Source organism: Nycticebus coucang, chromosome 5 (assembly GCF_027406575.1).
Source record: "Nycticebus coucang isolate mNycCou1 chromosome 5, mNycCou1.pri, whole genome shotgun sequence".
NCBI classification, from domain to species: Eukaryota; Metazoa; Chordata; class Mammalia; order Primates; family Lorisidae; genus Nycticebus; species Nycticebus coucang.
In genome coordinates, this window is record NC_069784.1 from 102,068,717 (window position 1) to 102,088,903 (window position 20,187).

Genomic DNA, 20,187 nt, shown 5'->3' on the forward strand with positions numbered 1-20,187 from the left:
CCAGCAAAAAGATTATTACTCTTTAGCATTTTATAGCAAAACAGTAGTTTTAATTTAAAAAAATAACGGCACACATAACAGACTACAGCAGAGAGTAAACATAACTTTGGTATACACTGAGAAACTAAAAAAAAAAAAAAAATCGTGGACTAGTTTTCTTGCGGTGTTCTGGAAGGGAGCCAGCAAAACCTGCAGAGTGCAGCGCCTGAGGGGACGCCTTCCGCCTGGTGCGCAGAGCGGCCGGCAGGTGGCGCCCCGCGGCGAGCTCTTTCTAGCTCCGTTTGGGCCAGGTGGACTGGAAGGGGCGGAGGTAACCAGAAGAGGCCAGTGGTGGCCGCCCGTGGTCCCCCACCCCCTCCACGCAGCGCTCGCGACAAGCGTGCAGGGTGCGGGAGCGAGCGGCGAGACCAGCTGTCTTCTGAGCCCGGGCACCGCTGCCATCTGCTCCGCGAAGCACCGGGGCGTCCCCGCCGCGCTCAGTTCGAAGTCGGCCACCATGGAGGCACAGGCACGAGGTGAGTGGTCGCCGATCGCCTTGAGGGCCAGGTGCTGGGGCGCGCATAACAGGCTTTTCCTGCAGCATCTAACTTTGCTCTTGGGCAGAACGGATTGGTGCCGTCCTACGCGTCCGGAACTCCACTCCCAACCGCTCCTTCGGGATAATGCCGGCCCCCAAACTCAGAATTTGCTGTGAGTCTGGGGATCAGTAAGTGGACAAGTCCTTTCATAGAAAATGCGCCCACAGAACGCTCTACCCGTTTCCGCAACCAGTCGCCCGCACCTCATGGTGCGCATAGGACCTGTTGTGCCAGGTCCGGAATTCACGTTTCGTTCCCTTTTCTGTGGGGGAGTGGGGAGGAGACGCGACTCCTTTGGCCCCGGGCCATGGAGTCGCACCTTAAGCCTTCCAAGTTGGGAAGTGGGAGGATGGGGACTGTCCGAGTGGTGGTTCCGGAGAGACCCAGGTCTCCTGGCTACGCGAGGGGTTTCCAGCGCCGGGACTGGCCTTCAGAGGCGAGGCGAGCACTAGCGGTCGCCTGACCCCCAGCAGGTCGACCTGTGCGCCCGGGTTCCCCGCGCTCGGGGAGCGACCTCCGCCTCCCAGGCGCTCTAGGGCCCCCAACCTCAGCGTGGCAGCCCCGCTCCCGGCACCCGGCTCTCAGAGCCGCCTGCTCCAGGAGCCTGCGGCGGCTTCACAAAGGGCGGCCTCGCATCTTGGGGTCACACTTGGGCCGGGGGTGGAGAATACCAGTGGAATCGCTCAAGAATGGGCGTAAACGGACCTTGGAAAGGGGCAGAGGTGGGCCGACGCCGAGCGAGCGACGGGTAGAAAGGAAATCAACTCCGAAATCAACCGGGGTAGTAACACCCGGAAGGGATGGATTGCAAAGTTGATCCTTTAAGGCAATCATCTCACCCCTCTTCTACACTGTAGGAAATTCTCTGATCGCTTTTAATATAAATCAAGCCCGTTTAAAAAAAAAAAAAAAAAGAGGTTCATGACCCTAAATGCTCGCCCTCTAGGGGCAGAAGCGTCCTGAATGAGAACGGTTTGGCGAATGCCCGGGTTTGGAGTCATCCAACAGATTTGCTGCCAGGATCGCAATTAACAATTGAACAGCACGAACCATACTCCTCCGTTCTACCAGCCAAGATCCTGCCCATAAAGCTGCCATTTCCAATATTTTTCCTCCATTATGTAAGTAGGAAAGGAGAATTTAACCAAGGGTTGAGGGAGTTGGTCAAATTCAAAAGAAAAGGTCAGGTTGGAGGCCTTCACACCTAAACTGAAACAGGTGGTAGCAACACTGGAGCTTTCCAACCTGACTTGCGGATTAGAATTAATGGCAGTCTTAAATACTGGCCCTGGCCAACCCTATCTCAAACAAATTGGAATCTCTGGGACCTGGAGATGAGTGTATTTGAAAGCTTCCCTGGTGATTCTGTTATTCAGTGAGATTAGAAAAGAACTGTAGCAGATAGGAAAGGTCATCCCAATTCTGGGGATGTCTGATACTACAGATTGGGACCCACTATTGTCACTGGTTTGCTTTACTTCCAGGATTTACTTAACAAAAATTTCAGTGCTTTCCTTTGCCAAGCTGTGTGCTAGGAAGAACATAAACAGACCCAATTTCTGCTGCATGAAATATACAACAGAGGAAGAAACAGACATTAATTTGATAGCTACTTGATAAACAAAATGTAAATTGCTACTGTGTTAATGCCTGGAAGAGGGCCCCATAGGGTAGTGAGAGCCCGAAAAACTTAAATTTAGCATACAATAATCAAAAGAGCACACAGTTTATTGCATCCCTGTCCCTGTTCTTTGTGGGTTACATCTGTTGATGCCTATCATGTGCACAGCAGTCTCATGAGGTCAGGAGGCAGCTGGCGTTCTTGTTCCCATTCTACCGACAGGAAACGTGCATGGTGGGAAAACTCCTTACTTACAGCCAGCTATTAAGGAGTAGCAGAGTTGATGCTGTCATATCCCATTCTCACTTCAAGCCTGTGACTGTGAAGCCAATGATTAACCTAAATTCCTTCCTACCTTCCCCTCCCTCTCATGTCTGGGTGGAACCTTTGTGGGGAAGGAGCATAGGTAAAAAGGCAAACAAATATGTGAAAAGTGAACAGATTTAAGAAATTCTTAAAAAGAAAAATCAAAAGAATTTAGATGGAATAGGATGTGAAGGAGGCTGTGTCAAGGATGACCCCACCTTCTTAACTTTGTGCAACCAAATGGAGGATGCTTGCCTCTTAAAATCCTCATTTTCCCAGTAATTTAAGTTTTTCATTTCATACTCTTTTTTGTTGTTGTTGTTATTTAAACAGCAAGCATATTAGGGTCTTTAAGAATAAAACTTTCTACAGACATTATAGTTATTAAAAAGAAATCTTTTTTTTCCTACTTGGCACATTTTTCTCCCCCTGGCTTCATGAACGGTTTGCCTCTTAGAGTCTAAGATAGTCCTATAATTTTCAAAGTTTAAGTTTCTACATTCAGTGCAGTTTATTTTAGAATTACCTGGAGTGGAGCTGGCTTATCTTCCTGCCTCATAATCTAGACACAAGCAAAGATGAGTAAGGTTAAGCAGGCAGGTGCTGATAAATTGTCCCCTGAACTGTCCAGGAGGCCACCCAGGTGCTATGGACATTATTTACACATATAGTTCAATCAATGCCCAAAGGGGTCCCGGAAACTTGCCTGTAAGTGAAGTTCTGCAAATACACTCTTTGATTTTGTGAAAGAGTAGATTTCTTCCAGCAAACCAAGAAGACATTCTAGAGAGATGGCAGGAGGGATATCATGAACTTGGATTATAGTAGAATAATTTAGTGAGATGGGCTGGAGCACAGCGTGGATTGAGCAGTCCAGGGGAGGACGCAGGTACTGGAAAGTTTTGCTTTAAGACAACTGATATGTTAGAAAGGGAATTTGCTTAGGAATGTTAAAATTCCCTGAAATATGGGGCAGGTCCCTTAAAATAAAAACTTCCTGATCCTTTTAAACTACCTTTCAGTATTTCATTATTCTAAATGGAAATAACTTTGTCTAAAGACCCAATGTCTTTAAATGTTAAAAGGAAAACTTTGTCTCCATTTAACATTTGTATGTATTCAAATTAATAACTGAGTTAGTTTCCTGAAGCTGCTGTAACAAATTACTACAAACTTGGTGGCTTAACAATAGAAATTATTCTCTTACAGTTTGGAGGTTAGATGTCCAAAATCATTGCCACTGGGCTGAACTTCCGGTGTAAGCAGCCTGTGCTCTGTCTGGAGACACCCAGAAATATTCTGTCCTTCCTCTCTCTTTGGCTCCACTGCTCCAATTTCTGCCTTTAGGGTTACATGGCCTTCTCTTCTGTCTGTGTCAAATCTTCTCTACTTCCCTCTTTTAAGGACACTTGTGATTTTATTTAGGACCCACCTAGGTGATCCCAGATAATCTGCTTGTCTTAAGACCTTTAATTACATCTGCAAAGACCTTTTTTCCATATAAGGTAATATTTACAAATTCCATGAATTAGTAGCTGATATCTTGGGAGGCCATTACTCAAGTTACTATAATATTGTTATATTCAGACATCCATGCTGGAGGAGTCTCAGAAGCCCATGAATGACTCCAAGTGATAAATATTAGATTAAACCTGTTTGCAAATTCTGTTCAATGAAAAATATCCTTTATACCTTACATTATAATGTGCTCATAGGACATTTATATAATCTTATCTTGTTCCAGGAATGACACTGGGCAGTTTATACAGATATATAAAACTCACTAAGATAATGTAAATTAGAAATAGATGAAAGAAAATTAGGATAAGAAGTGAAACAAGGGATAAAGCTCTGGAAAATGTGTAATATTATATCTGCCATATTGATATTGCATGGAAAGCAAATTCTTGCTCTATAAACAAAGTATTATATTTTATTACAAAATAATAAAATAACTCTTCTTCCTATGGCCAGATAGCAGAGCTGGAGTTGCTAATATAGGCGATATCATGGGAATATTGCAGGCGCAGTTCCAGATCAACAGTTCAGTTCCAGGATAAAGTGAATATCACAACAAACTGAAGCATGCAAATTTTCTGTTTTTTTAGTAAGTGTAAAAGTTACATTTACACTCTACTGTAGTTTGTTAAATGTGCAATAGCATTATATCCAAAAAATGTATATACCTTGGGGCGGTGCCTGTGGCTCAAAGGTGTAGGGCACCAGGCCCCATATGCCCAAGGTGGCAAGTTCAAACCCGGCCCTGGCCAAAAAGTGTACATACCTTGATTAAAAATACTGCTAAAAAATAATCATCACTGAAGCTTCCGTGAGTCATAATCTTTTCATTGGTGAAGGGTTTGTTTTGATGTTGATGACTGTGAGCTAATAATCAGCATGGTGGTTGCTGAAGGGTGGGGTAGTGGTGGCAATTTCAAAAATAAGACAACAAAAAAAATTAAAAAAATAATACAACAGTGAAGGTTGCCTCCTCAAATGACACTTCTTTCATGAAAGGTTTCTCTGTAGCATATGATGCTATTTGATAACATTTATCCACAGTAGAATTTCTTTCAACATTAGAGTCATTCCTTTCAAAACCTGTCACTGCTTTATCAACCATGTTTATGTACTATCCCAAATCCTTTGTTGTCATTTCAATGATGTTCATAGCACCTTCCCCAGAAGCAGATTCCATCTCAAGAAACCACTTTCTTTGCTCATCCCTAAGAATCAGCTCCTCATCTGTTCCAGTTTTATCTTCAGACTGCGGTAATTCCATTATATCTTCAGTCCACTTCTTTTCTATGTAGTTCTCTTGCTATCTCCACCACGTCTGCAGTGATCTCCTTCACTCAAGAACTGAACCCTTCAAAATCATCCATAAGGATTGGAATCAACTTCCAAACTGCTGTTAGTGTTGATATTTTGACCTCTTCCCATGAATCACAGATGTTCTTAACGGCATCTAGAATGAAGAATGCTATCCAGAAGGCCTTCAGTTACCTTGCTCAGGTCTATCAGAGAATCATTATCTCTGCCAGCTATAGCCTTAGAAAAATGTGTTTCCTAAATAATACAACTTGAAAGGCAAAATTACTCCTTTATCCATAGGTTTCAGAATGGATGCTGTTTTAGCAGGCACGGAAACATTAGTCTTGAACATCTCCATCAGAGCTCCTGGGTGACAAGGTATATTGTCAATGAGCAGTTGTATTATTTTGAGAGGAATCTTTGTTTCTGAGCAGTAGGTCTCAACAGTGAACTCAAAATATTCAACAAACCATGCTGTATACAGACTGCTGTTATCCAGGGTTTTTTGGTTCCATTTATAGAGCTTTGGCAGCATAGACTTAGCGTAATCCTTAAGTGCCCTAGGACTTTTAGAATGGTAAATCAGCATTGGCCTCCACTTAAAATTGCTAGTTTCAATTGTCCCTAACAAAAGGGTCAGCCAGTCCTTTGAAGTTGAAAGCCAGGTATTCACTTTTCCTTTCTAGTTACCTAGTTAGTGCCTGTATGGCATCTTCTTCCAATATGGCTGTTTTGTCAACATGGAAAATCTATTGTTTAGTGTAGTCCCCTTGTCAGTGGCCTTAGCTAGATCTTTTGGATAACTTGCTTCAGCTTTCACATCAGCACTCGCTATTCTGCTTTGAACTTTTGTGTTATGGAGATAGCTTCTTTTCTTAAACCTTAAGTTAGCAAACCCACCTCTGCTAGCTTTCAACTTTTCTTCTGCAGCTTCCTCCCCTCTCTCAGCCTTCATAGAATTGAGGATGATTAGGACTTTGCTCAAGGTTAGTCTTTGGCTTAAGGGAATGTTGGGGCTAGTTGGTTCTATCAGACCAATCATATTTTCTCCATAATAGTAATATAACTGTTTCACCTTATCATTCACATATTCACTGGAGTGGAACTTTTAATTTCCTTTGAGAACTTTTTCTTTGCATTCACAACTTGGTGACTGGCACAAGAGGCCTGGCTTTCAACCTGTTTTGGCTTTTGGCACGCTTTCTAGTTTTTAATTTAAAGTGAGAGATAGGCAACCTCTCCTTTCACTTGATCGCTTAGAGACCATTGTAGAGTTATTAATTTACCTAATTACAGTATTGTTGTGTTACAGAGAATAGGGAGGCCCAAAGAGAGGAAAGCGTTGGGGGACTAACTGGTTGGTGGAGCAATCAGAATACACAGAACATTTATCCACTGCGTTTGCCATTTTATATCAGCACAGTTTGCAGTGCCCCCAAACAATTACAGTGGTAACATAAACAATCACTGATCATAGGTCACCGAAACAGATGTAATAATAACGAAAAAACTTGAAATATTGTGAGAATTACCAAATGGGACACAGAGACATAACGTGAACACAAGGTTGTTGGAAAAATGGTGCCAGTGGGCTAGCTCAATGGAAGATTGCCGCAAACTTTCAAGTTATAAAAACCACAGTATTTATGAAGTACAGTAAAGTGAAGCTCAATAAAAGGAAGTATGTTCGTCTCTATTGTAAGTATCAGATTATACAATTATTTTGCATTGTATATGTTATAGATTATTATAAATTATTATAAATTATTTTGCATTGTATATGTTATATTTAGAATTTTATATTGCAATTCAGGGAACATAATTATAAACCTCAAACTGTGGAACCTTACTGGTGTACACTTTGATATGCGATTTTTAACAGTATTATTAGAACTATCTACACTGTCTTCAATGCTGCCCGTTACAGTTTTGTTTTGCCTTTAAGTAAACGCTTTAAAGTAGGTAATAATGTATATGTTAGATGAAGTCAGTCATGTAGAACAAATCATGTACTGTAGATGTAATTAAAATCCTTTAAAAATCTATTCATACAGGGCGGCACCTGTGGCTCAAAGGAGTAGGGCGCTGGCCCCATATACCGGAGGTGGTGGGTTCAAACCCACCCCAGGCCAAAAACTGAAAAAAAAAAAAAAAATCTATTCATACAAATGATAGGTATTATAATATATTGGAACCTTTTGGAATTACCTTCCCTAGTATATACCTTATTTTTTTAATTGGGTAGTCAGAGTCTGAGATTTTTTATAAGCAAAAGAGTCTATTTTTTGTAACCTACACTATAGTATAATATTTACTCTACCGAGGTATAGTAAATAATAAATATTTCAACATCTATTGATTTGTGAAATAAATATTTCCACAGATATTGATTACTATGGTTAGAGCAAATATTCAAGAAACATTTACTATTGGGAGGCAACAGGGTACTTTAGTTGAGATCCCTGAATCAAGGCAAACTGCCTACATATAAATTCTAATCATGTTACTTACCATTAACATGGCCATGAACAAGTTACTAATCTATCTGGGACTTGATTTCTCCCTGATGAAGTGAAGATAGTAGCTACCATATCATAGGATTACAATGAGGACTTAACAGTTTAGTGCATGCAAAGTGCTTAAAACAGTGTAAGAATTATATAAATATGTGCGGTTGCTCTTATTAGCATATGCCACAATTTTTTCCATGCATTATCTTTTTTTTTTTTTTTGAGACAGAGTCTCACTATGTTGCCCTCCGTAGAGTGCTATGGCGTCACAGCTCACAGCAACCTCAAACTCTTGGGCTTAAACAATTCTCTTGCCTCAGCCTCCCAAGTAGGTGGGACTACAGGCACCTGCCACAATGCCCGACTATTTTTTCTGTTGTTGCAGTTGTCATTGTTCAGCTGGCCCCGGGCCGGGCTTGAACCCACCAGCCTCGGTGTATGTGGCTGGCGCCCTACTCACTGAGTTACGGGCGCAGAACCCATCATCTTTCTGAAACCTCATAACACCACGAAGTAGATACCTTTACTTTTTTTTTTAACTTATTTTACAAACATGGAAACTAAAGATCAGACAGATCAAGTAAGGAAGACAAGATTCAACTCCATGTCCATGCGAGCCCAGAGTATGAATGAGCTTAACTGAAATGCACTGTGCCTCAGTGTGTACTCAGCAACATGTGAAAATGTAAACAAAGATGAGCTTGACTTGGTTCATCATTTCAGGAGGGTGGCAAAGAAGAGCTGAGGGTCATCCCGGTGGGTCATCCCTGTGGGTCATGGTACAGAGCACTGATGAGATGATGTATTTCCATCCCAACAGGATTTTTCGAGTGCTAGCATGCTAAGTAGAACTAATTCACATTTAAGGTGATAATAATAATATTTTAGTGTTTTTTTATGATGTCAGATATCATGCTGTGCACTTTTTAAAACTTGTTATTTAATAAGTACATCAAACTCACAAGGAAGAGAATGTTATGTTTTTTTTACACATGAGGAAACTGAAGGACAAAGTGGTTATACAACTTTCTCTAGCTAATCCAGCTTGGAAGTGTTGGAGCTGGGATTTGAAATCAGGGAGTTTGACTTTATACCTTGGAATTTTTAATTACCATTCTATAGCTTCTGTTTACATTGGTATGCATAAGCAGACAGTGTGCAAAGTTACAAATAATGATTTTGCTTTGGATTCTATACAGTTAAAGCTTTTAAAAGGCAGGGTTTGTGCCATATGTGGCCAGTGTCTAGGTCTGGGAATATGAATGGAACTCAGTATATCTGAGATTTTTAAGAACAAGCCTCATAATATGACAAGTTGGAAGTGGGAGGGGGACTCTTCATTTAACAGCTTACTATTTCAGTTTGGTTGTCAAGATGAAGAAGTCTATAAAAGTCACGTGACGTGATTCTTAGAACCAGTGTAGAATTTTACCACCAGCTCAAGGAAAAGCCAGTTCAAACATGGTTCAAACATGTTATTGCACTTGGTGTTCATCTGTATCGAGTAATCTTAGAACTTGAAAATATATAAAAGTCAAAGGGTATGGGTCTTTAGATGCTGGCTGAAAGGACTGATTTCAATGAGTGCCTTCCTGAAAAGAAAGCTTTTTATTGTCTCCTAAAAGTTATAATTACTTGTTTACAGGAATATGTTTTATTCATTTAACCATCTCCCAAGCATGTTAGCACAATAGCTACTTTAGGAAAATACCTAATAAAGTTGCTGAAAAAAAACAACAGTGAGAGGATTTGACCTCAAGCTACTCTAACATCTCTGTGTTACATTTTTTGGCCTCAAGTGGCAAGTGAAGACGTCAGGACATCTACGTGTTTGCTCCCCATGTGTGGAGACTGTCTCTGTTACTGCTGTTCTGGAATGCCCCCAACAACTCCTTGAAGCCACCTCTAAAATTTACTAAGTTATTATGTAGTTAAGAATGCATAACAGATGCCCCCAAGATGTGGATTTTTGAATCTGTCATCGCACTTTTCATTGAATACTTAAGGAATAAAACTGTAATTTATTTAAAATATATGCATCAGCTTAAGAATCATTGTTAACCAACCAGGAACAGCCCCAGAGCATTTTAATGAATTTGAATTGGCTAAATGGAAGCTTTGGGTCCTCAAGGAAAGATGAATTTTAAATAGTTTCTCACAGTGTGAACCATTTATAAGTGCTGCATTTTGATGCAGAGGAAGTGAAATTCCCAGAATAAAACCAGAAATCTCCAAGAATACCTTTCATGATACTGCTCATTCTGCTCAAAAGGCAGGAATCTGGCACTTTGCTGTAGCCAGATCATGTACCACACACTGAAAAGGCATCTATGTGTTACGTTTCATCTCCAAACTCACCTGTGGTTACTTGTTATCTTAAGCAAAGTACTTTTTCCCTGGCATGTATCTAACATAAGAATCCTCTTTAAATCCTTGGAAATTGCAAAATGCAGTTTTTCTTATAATTAAAAATCTCTTTTGTCAATCAATAGCAAAAGCATCTTGTCAAGGATCATGGAAACAGAACTGATTTGAGATGAATTCTGTAAAAGCCTTTAAAACCCGTGATTGTTAAAAACAGTGTATAGTTTTATCACTAAATGGAAGGAAAAGCCAGTTCAAATATGGAATAGTTCAAATATATTATTCCACTTGGTGTTCGTGTGTATCCAATAATCTCAGGATCTTAAAATAAATAAATCATAGGTTCTGTGTGCTCGTTTCCAGAAAGTAAGATCTATCCTCTTTAGATGTTGGATGAAAAGACTAATTTCATTGAGTACCCCCCAAAAGAAAGCTGTTTATTGTCTCCTGAGTATTATAATTACTTGTTTACATGAATATGTTTTATTCATTTAACCATCTCCCAAGCATATTCATGGAAGCAGAACTGATTCATTCAAAAGAAAAGGCCAATTTAGGATGGGGGTTGTGTGAGATCTCCTCAGATGGCTCAGTTTTAAAGTCTCTGGCTGTTGAATATTTGTGGTTTTTCACTGATTTTTCTCCCCATGAATGACATGAAAGCAGCAATAATGAGAAATAAAAACAGCTTTGTCTGTAAGTATTTCTCAACATTTTGGCTTCTGAAATGGTTTCATTTCTACACAAAGACATCATGTAAAGATGGTTTCCCTGACTTAAGAGTTAGGCTAGGACAGGAGAAAAGTATCGATTTTGGCCCCTGTTATCCTTTGTAGATATCCCAGGACACCAACAGGAAGTTCCAAGGAGCCCATGCTACCTGTAAAGTTCCTTTTATTATTGATTTATTTTTTTATTTTTTTGAGATGGAATCTCACTATGTTGCCCTCGGTAGAGTGCCGTGGTGTCACAACTCACAGCAACCTCCAACTCTTGGGCTTAAGCGATTCTCTTGCCTCAGCCTCCCAAATTGCTGGGACTACAAGCACCCACCACAACGCCCAGCTGTTTTTTGTTGCAGTTGTCATTGTTATTTTAGCTGGCCTGGGCTGGGTTCGAACCCGCCAACTGTGGTGTATGTGACTGGCACCGTAACCGCTGTGCTATGGGTGCCAAGCCTGTAAAGTTTCTTTTAAATAGTTGGAAAGCTCTCAATAAGCACTGTAGGAGAGGAAGAACTTTTTTTTTTTTAATTTCAGGTTAATATGAGGGTACATACTATTAGGTTACATTGTTCGCATTTATAAGGTAAAGTCGGAGTTGTCATTGAGTCCTTCACCCAGTAAGTGTCCCATATACCCACCCATACATTGAATCCGTTAGGTAAGAACTTACCAAACTCCCTCCCCCATCATCTTGAACTTAATTGTGTTTTTCTCTCGTGTGGGCCTGTAGATGTCAATCTACTAGTTTTAACTTAGTGTTGAGCACATGGGATGCTTCATTTTCCATTTCTTGAGATACTTGGGAGAGTGTTCTCCAAATTCTTCCAGGTAAATACAAAAGATACAGTGTCTCCATCTTTTTATGGCTGAATAATATTCCATGGTATACAAAAAACTCAAGCAAATCAAAGAGAAAAGAGCAAACAGCCCCATTAATCACCAGGCAAGAGACACAAGGAGAGGAAGAACTTTTCCCCACCCTGTCAGGCTAACTGCCTGGCATCCTGGGAATTAAACTGACACCAGACAGATTCACAGGAGAAACGCTTACAGTTACTTATTTTTAAATTTTACTTGCATTAGGGCATCAGAGAAAGAAATGAATATCCAAGAAGTGGTGAGGTTTGAGAATTTCTATGCCTTTTCTACAATAGAAAATAGAAAGGGAAAGAGAGAAAGTATAATATCAGGAGAGCACATGACTTCTTTTAAAAAGATAAGTGGACCTTTAGGAGCATAGATGGGAGATATGACAGCTTGTGACAGTGTCTAGAAGAGAAGGGAGAGCTACTCCTGGGAGGGGATTTATGACCATTGAAAGGCTCTGTTTTTAGGCAAGTAAAGCATTTCAGGGACTCAAATTTTGTCAGCTTGAAATAATTCTTATGGCAAAGTGGCATATTTGGGGGTGGAAACCTTGATCCCTTTCAGCACTCTATATTTTATCCAATACACCAAGGGCATGAATGGCAGGGGAAATATCTACCTATTCCTGGCCCACTGGGTATCCAGCATGCTTCCTGTCATTCATCAGGTGTTCTATCAAGTTCTCGTAGCCCTTTCTCAACCACACCATCCTTCAAAAGAAGGAAGCATATTCTGAGAACTAGGGCTTTCAACTTTAACTGTGATAATTTAGGAACTATGTAGAAATAAGAATGCACATTCAGACATTTTTTGAAATGTGATTTTGCATGCACAAGATGTGGGAGGACCAACAGACAGAAGGCAGGTGATTGTACCACCCAGGTTCTCTTGCCTGTGAGGGAAGATCCTAAGACTCTGGCCTCTTCTTTCTAGATGTTATTTTGGCATTTACAGGAAAGCCATGTACTCACAAATAATTAATCTTACACATTTGAAAAGCAAATCTTGTCTTGAAAAAGGCAACTTCACTGTAAGTTGAGTAATGGTAAACAGAGGTAACACACACATTTGAAAACAGAGACTCAGGCATATGTTTGAAAATAATTGGAGTCAATATATTTTCTGCATTTGACTTATGTTCATTTGATTAATGGATTTGCTGATTTCCTCCATTAAAGGATCTGAGCATACATAGATCAGTGATACTACACACTACCATTTTGTCTCCTACTACTCCAAATCTTACAATTAGATGCAAATATAACTTTTTATAACCTTTGCTAATGGAGGACCACAATAATGTATTATTTATATATCTACCTTCATCTGACATTTTAGGTACTTACCTTGAAATACTATTGTTTGCAGTGACCCAGGAATTCACAATGTATGAAAACACAAAAACCAGTCTGCTGTGGAGATCTGACCTGTAGAAGAGAAACCACTTGATTCCAGGGTTCTGTTTGATGCTTGAGCCATCACAGGGGACTCAGCACCTGCTCTACTCAGACAGTGCTGGAGACGTGCCACAAAGAGTGTCCTTTCCTCTCAGTACCTTTTTACCCAGACAGCGTCCTCACCCACTTTTGCAGAATTTATCTCTGTCCTTCTCAGATTTTCACCCTTTCTTTTTATCCCTTCTCCAAGGCTGAGGGAAAATAAATGTTTTTTTGTTTAATGTAATAGGACCTGTTGTATACGCTGTAGATGTAATGGTCTTATATCATAGCTTTGATTTGGGGGTTCCATTAGATTTGGCAAAAAAAATTCGTATTCACTTGTGTGCATTCTCCCTCTTTCCCTGCTCTCTCTCCGCCTTCCCTTCCTTTCCCTCCTTCTCTTCTCAAGTACACAAAATCCCATGGTCAGTTCTCAGCACTCACCTTAGTTGACCTATTGGCATCACTTGGCACCGTTGCCGCTGTCTCCTCCTTGAAGCACTTTGTTCAGTTGTTTCCAGAACACTGAAGTCTCTTTGTTTTCCTCCTTCTTTACAAGCCCTCTGTCTCCATTGCTAACTGCTGGCATGACCCAGGGGTCAGTCCCTGGCCTGCTTCTCTTTCCTATCTATACTAACTCTCTTCGGCCGTCTCCTCACGACTCATGGTTTTGAATTCAATCCATATGATAAAATATGCCAAAATTTATTTTCCCAGCCTGGGCCTCTCCCCTCAAATTCAGAATGCTCAATTGGTGTGTCCTGTGGACACAGTAAACATCTTGAACTTAACGTGGATAACATTGATCTCCTAATCTCCCTCCTAAAATATCCCTAGTCCTCCCAAAGTCATCCTCCTTTTAGGCATTGGCAATTCCACTTCAAAAGGAGAAAGATGAAACCTGTCCTCCAAAGTTTGACCCCCCACACCCTATTTCCAGTATGTCATTCCAGCTTTACTTTAAAAATGCATCTAAAGTGAAACAGCCTTCCATCACCTCTGCTGTATTGCTTGCCGTCAGGCCTCCCTCATCTCTCATCTGGATTGCTGCAGGATCCTAGCAGGTCAGCTCTCCGTGTATTCTCTACACAGTAGACAGAGTCATCCTTACTCCCTTTGTTTCTTCTTCAGAATCTTCGAGTTCATTAATCCCTCTGCCTTAGATATCTTCTGGGCCTGCTTCCTCACCCCTTTGGTTCTTTAGCCAGATGTTACTGGTCAGTATTATCTTTAGACCTGGTGACTGGACTCTGTTTTCAGGAGACCATTCTCCCTGGGTCGCTCAGATTTTTGCACAACTCATCTTCTGTGCAAAGTAACTAGCAGCTAATTTTCTGTGGACTCTCTTTTCAAGGATGTTTGCATAGTAGGCAGCCTTAGAAGATACAGACTGCCTACCTTATGGGCAGATTTATTTACTATCTAGGATAAGAAAGATAAAGACTAGATGCCGGGTAGATTTGCTAGCAGCCCCTGTACACATCGGGGTTTCCTAATCTCAGTGTTTCTCTCCTGTAACACACTCCACTGTGTAAACAAGCAACACACGGCCCTTATCACGATACCCTCTTGGAATTAGGGCTCAGGGAACTTGTGCAGTGATGGTACTTTGGCTACAGCTATTGCTGTGAGTAGTAAATTGTCTTTTGTCTAAGACCTGGGAGGGTTGTGTATTTTACCAGTATCATGAAATTGGCAGGTTAATTAGCTGGCTTATAAGTAGGATAAAATCAGACCTCTCATAATTCTTAACAGCTGTCCTGAGCCTTTGGCTTTAGAGGGCCCCACTTCATCCTCTTCTGGTTGAGCCTTTATTCACAGTGAGTAGTTCTTAGGCCTACCTAGAACCTGTGTCTCCTCTTCTAGGCCATGCTCTGGGTATCTGAGACTCCAGAATTCCCCGCCCAAACAGCCCACAGTACCAGGCTTTCACAAGCAGTCCGTGGACAGACTGCTGCTGTCTGCACTTTCCTAATCATGAGAGGTGACTGAGAGCTGGCTGATTTTCAGAGTGGCAATAAGAGTAGCTTGAACATACAGGCTAGGAAACTAGTTTTCAAAGTGTGATTCCTTGACCAGCGCCATCAACTGCACCTGGGAATAAGATAGAAATGCAAATTCTTAGGCCACATCCTAGGCCTCCCAAATCAGAAACCTTGGGAGTGGGCCAGTTATGCTGAACTTGCCCTCTAGGGGATTCTGGTGCCCTCTTCGGTTTGAGAATGTGTGTGACAAACATGATGGGATGTGATTCCCGTGATTACATGACCTTAATAAGGCTCCTTCTTAGCAAACGAGCTGAGACCCTCTTTGTGGGTTGATGAAGTAAGCAGCTGTGTCAGAGACACCCAGGTGGCAAGGGACTGTGGGTGTCTTCTAGGACTATGGAAAGCAATAAAAATCCGGGTCCCTCTACAACTGCCCGAAAATGGCCATTAGATGGTTCTGCCAACCATCTAAATGAGCCGTGAAGCAATGCTCCTCTGGTCATTTCTAGAAGAAAAGCTAGCCTTGCTAACCTCCCTCCCTCTTTCTAAGCTTTCACCTAACAGGCACAATGTCGGCGTCTATGACACTCTTCATGAGTGAGGGGTTCAACTACAACTTGGACTTTACCTAAAAAATGCAAATGATGTAACCTGAATCATTTGTACCCATATATTAATCTGACATTTAAATAGATAGTAAATAAATAAATATAGCCTGGCTCTCTTGCAGCCTTGTGAAACCCTGAGCAGAGGACCCAGCTAAGCTGTGCCTGGATTTTCGATCCACAGGAACTCTGAGATCCTAAATGTGTGTTGTTTTAAACTGTTAACTTGGTGGTAATTTGTTATGCAGTGCTGGATAACTAGCACAGTGCAGGTCTGTGTTGGAGGAAAGGAAAGGCCATATGCCTTTGTGTTCTTGCTTGGGGGTCCTGCCAATGCTGCTGATGGTTGTCTCCTGACACCTTTGTATACAATTGCACCCTCATCCCTTGCCACATTCACACAGACACTATTTCTCTGCCTGCTCTTTCCTTTGCTTGTTAGCAGCTGTGCCTCTCTATCATGCTGTACGTATAGAGCATGTTAGGAGTATGTAATATGTATGGATATGGCATGGTTTAATTTGTTCATTGCCGTTTCCCACCCCTCCTTATTGTGGATTCTGCAAGGCCAAGGTATTTTACTGTTGGTGACTGCTTAGTCTCCAGCACCTAGAACAGGGCTTGACAAGTAGGAGCAGTTCTATCAGTATGTATTGAATAAAGGAAGTAAAGTACCATCTTTTTGAAAGTCTGCTAGTTCCTGGCAAATGTGCTACTGAAATCAACAGGCTCTTCCTACTGTCTTTGCTCAGTATCAGGTGATTGCCCAATTGGTAAGAATCGATGAGAAGGAAATAACTTAAACTAAGTTGGTAACTGACCCTTTTTTGCCCTTCCCCCATTAAAAAGACTAAATCGACCCTGAGTTTGCATTCTTCAGGACCAGAGTTCATCTACCAGTATTGCTGTTGAATGTAACCCCTCGTTTCTATCAGCAAGTCTCTTCCTAGTGCATGGCAGCCTGGCTATGTGTTTATGTGTGAGCATGAGCACGTGCTCACAGAAGGAATCCAAGAGGAAGGCAGAGTGCAGCTCCCTGTTAACCTGTGTCCCATTTTCCTTTCTCTCTTCACTCTTCTCTTAATTATAAGGCTGTCCCCTGCTTAGTCATTTGAGCCAAAGGAATTTCCACTTTGAGTCAGACAGGTCGTCTGAGGAATAGTGTAAAGAGCCTTGAATGTCCTCCCCAACATAAATCTAAATTTTTTCATGGGTAGTTGTTTTATTCCGTTCTCTGTTATTCATCTCTTGATCAAACCCCGGGGTGGGAGGAATGGTGCAAGTTGATGCAGAGAGAGTGCACTGCCTGGGAGCCGGGAGGCCTGCCTCTGACCTTGGCCCTGCCAGCACTCTGTCACTCCCCTCTTTGTTCGCCTCTTTCCTGAGAGCACTGGATCACATTATCTTGGAGATTCTACCTGGCCCGTTCTTCAGAAACCTGTTCAAATTCCTTCAATAGGTATTGCTTTTAAAATATATACATACATGCTTATGTTCCTTGAACTATATTTTTCTATGGGGAAAGTTTGCAGCCAACTTAGATAGTTTCGTTTCTCATATAAGATGTTATAATGATGCTGATGCTTTTCACTTAAAGAATGACTGCACGGCCGCATAAGCTACTTCTCCAGTCTGAGGTGGCTGTGGTCATGTGCAAGGGAGTCAGGAGGAAGAACTCAGAAGAAAGAAAAATAAAGGTTCTGTCCGATAAAGGGACTCTTGCCAGTGGTGAAGGGCTTGGATGTTGTCACAAAGATTTGGATTCATTTCCCAGTTCAGTTCCTTGGGTAATGTGACCTTTAGCTTTGCCAAGTCTCATTTGCTCATCTACAACATAGAGGAAATGGTGGACACCCAGTGGGTTGGTGATGATTCAGTGAGATGATGTCTGTTAAATGCTCATGACACTTGGGTACTATTGTTACTATGATGCTTGGCTACTGTTATGGCAATGAAAAAGGAAGATTCATGTATTAATTTCTTATGAAATGTGGATTGAACACCGCTTGTGCTGGGCGCTGAACTAGGTGCTAGGAAAACAGACGTGAACACACCATAGTCATAGTCCTTCCTTTGGAGCTTGTTACCCTATTTTTGTTGCATCAAGCAACTCTTTTCAATGCATTCTTTTATCTGAAAATTCTTCGGTACACCACCTACCACAAAGTTAAAAATAGCTTTCTGGAGCTAAGAAAGGTAAGTAGGTTGAGATAGAAATAAATATAAGTTGATGGAATTTGGCTATCTGGCCTGGATGCAAACCAGAAGCGTAAATTTCACCTACTAAAACACACTGAAATTTTGCCAACACGATGCTGAATATTTTAAATGACTGCTGCTTTTGTTCCTTCTTTCTTTACTATGATAGATGCCTGAAGATATGCATAGCGGACATCCCAAACAATGCCTGTTGTTTGGATATATTTAAAGGAGGAACAGGTTACATGTTTGGCCTACGGTACAGTTGCTTCTCTCGTAATGATTTAGTGAAGCGACTTAGGGAGGCGGCACTGCTCGTCTCTTCGCTCAGCAGATCTCATCTCTGGCCTTCCGGGGCTCAGATGTTGATGATAACAGTGCAGCCTTGCTGAAAGAGCACAGAGGCCATGGGAAAGGGAGAGTGCTCTTGATGGCAGGACTTTGGAAATCTCCGTGTCTGTTGCTTAGCAGCGTGCTTGAGATCTCTTGAGTGTTCTCAAAAGCCTGTAATGACAAAGAGAGATTTCAGCGCTTGCTATTTTCAGTGTTTCAAAAAATAAATAAGGCACAAATGAAAACTTCTAATACCTATGTGTAGATGAGTCATTACCAACGTTTTGAGGACAGAAGCAAATGAAACCCTCCCAGTAACACCAATAAGCCCAGCAAGTTGAAGCTTGCGCAGGTGAATCAGAAGTGATGCTGTTGCCTGGGTTTCTTGGAAGTGAAATAATGGATAATAACACAGTCTGTCTCAAAACGTCTGTAGTGATGGATGTATACGTATGTGTGTGTTTGTATGTGTAGATATACACACATATATCACTATGGGTCATTTTTATCCTGTCTGAATTTTTTTTTTTTTTTTTTCAGTTTTTGGCTGGGGCTGGGTTTGAACCCGCCACCTCCGGTATATGGGGTCAGCACCCTACTCCTTGAGCCATAGGCACCGACCCTGTCTGATTTTTCTTTTTCTCCCAACTAGCATTATAAGCTCCTTGAGGGCAGGGAATTTTACTGTTTTCTTTTTTACTATATCACCATTGTCTGGAACAATGATTGATTCGTGGAAGATACTCTGTAATTCCCTATGGGAAAAAACAATAGATTAATTAATAGATGAATATAATTGAGGAGATGCAACATCATATGTAACTCTGGCAAGGGGTAGCAAGATAGACATTTTAACTTTTATGAGAAAGGAATCGTTTTTTAAAAAATGTGATTGTTAGGCAGCACCTGTGGCTCAAAGGAGTAGGGTGCCAGCCCCATATGCCAGAGGTGGCAGGTTCAAACCCGGCCCTGGCCAAAAGCTGCAAAAAAAAACAAAGTAATTGTAACTTCTTGCTTTTTTTGTTGTTGTTGTTGTTGTTGTTGAGGCAGAGTTCTACCCTATGCCCTGAGCAGAGGGCAGTGGCATCGGAGCTCACTGTAACCTCGGACTCCGGCTGTGAGCACCCTGCTGCCTCAGCCTCCGGGGCTGCTGGGATTACAGGCGCTTTGCTGCTGCGCCCGGCTGGGTTTTTCCATTTTTTTTCACGAGTTGGGGTCTCACTCTCGCTCAGACAAGCCTAGAGCTCAAGCAATCCTCCCGCCTCAGCCTCCCATAGTGCTGGGATTACAGGCGTGAGCCACCACGCCCGGAGTAATTGTATAAAAGTTCCTAAAATTGAAGAAGTGCTACAACAGTCATAAGGATTTTTAGAATTGTAACATGGTCATTAAATGTTGTTCCAAACTTGGAAATCCTGAAGAAAATGTTAAGCTTGGCAGCCTGAGTGTGTCCACGTAAACATGGAAGCTGGGATGGAGCTTCTCTCTTAAGAAAGGGAAACAGACAGGGTATGAAGAAGGGAAGGGGGAAATATGGGAAGTGAGGGTGAAGGGTCCACAAAGAGGGAACCCTGGAGGGAGAAAAAGAAACAGAGAGGGAGAGAGCACAAGCTGCCAGGAGACTGAGCAGAAAAACGTGGAACAGAAGATGCTTCCAGGAAGTGCTAAAACCAACTCCTGTTTCCCCTGTGATAACTTTAATAAATTCTATGGCTTATTCCGATTTTGTGGGATTGGAGTTTTGTTGTGGGAGAGATCAAAAGAAAAGACTTCACTGAACAGCTGATGTATACTCTACAAACAAAATATAGGTATTCGATTTCTCCCCATCACCATTC

General features: G+C 41.6%; 1 protein-coding gene across 4 annotated transcripts in view; it reads left to right on the forward strand.

Annotated features, from left to right (window-relative positions):
• Nucleotides 1-215: 215 nt before the first annotated feature.
• Nucleotides 216-20,187, forward strand: part of TPD52L1 (TPD52 like 1) — a 108,836-nt gene continuing 88,864 nt past the window's right edge. For 2 of the 4 annotated variants that reach the window (XM_053592820.1, XM_053592822.1), the window contains exon 1: nt 216-515. In XM_053592820.1, coding sequence (XP_053448795.1) covers nt 497-515 — 19 coding nt within the window. In that variant the 5' untranslated portion in view covers nt 216-496. The remainder of the gene's footprint in view (nt 516-20,187) is intronic. The other 2 variants (XM_053592821.1, XM_053592823.1) reach the window with 2 other exon arrangements.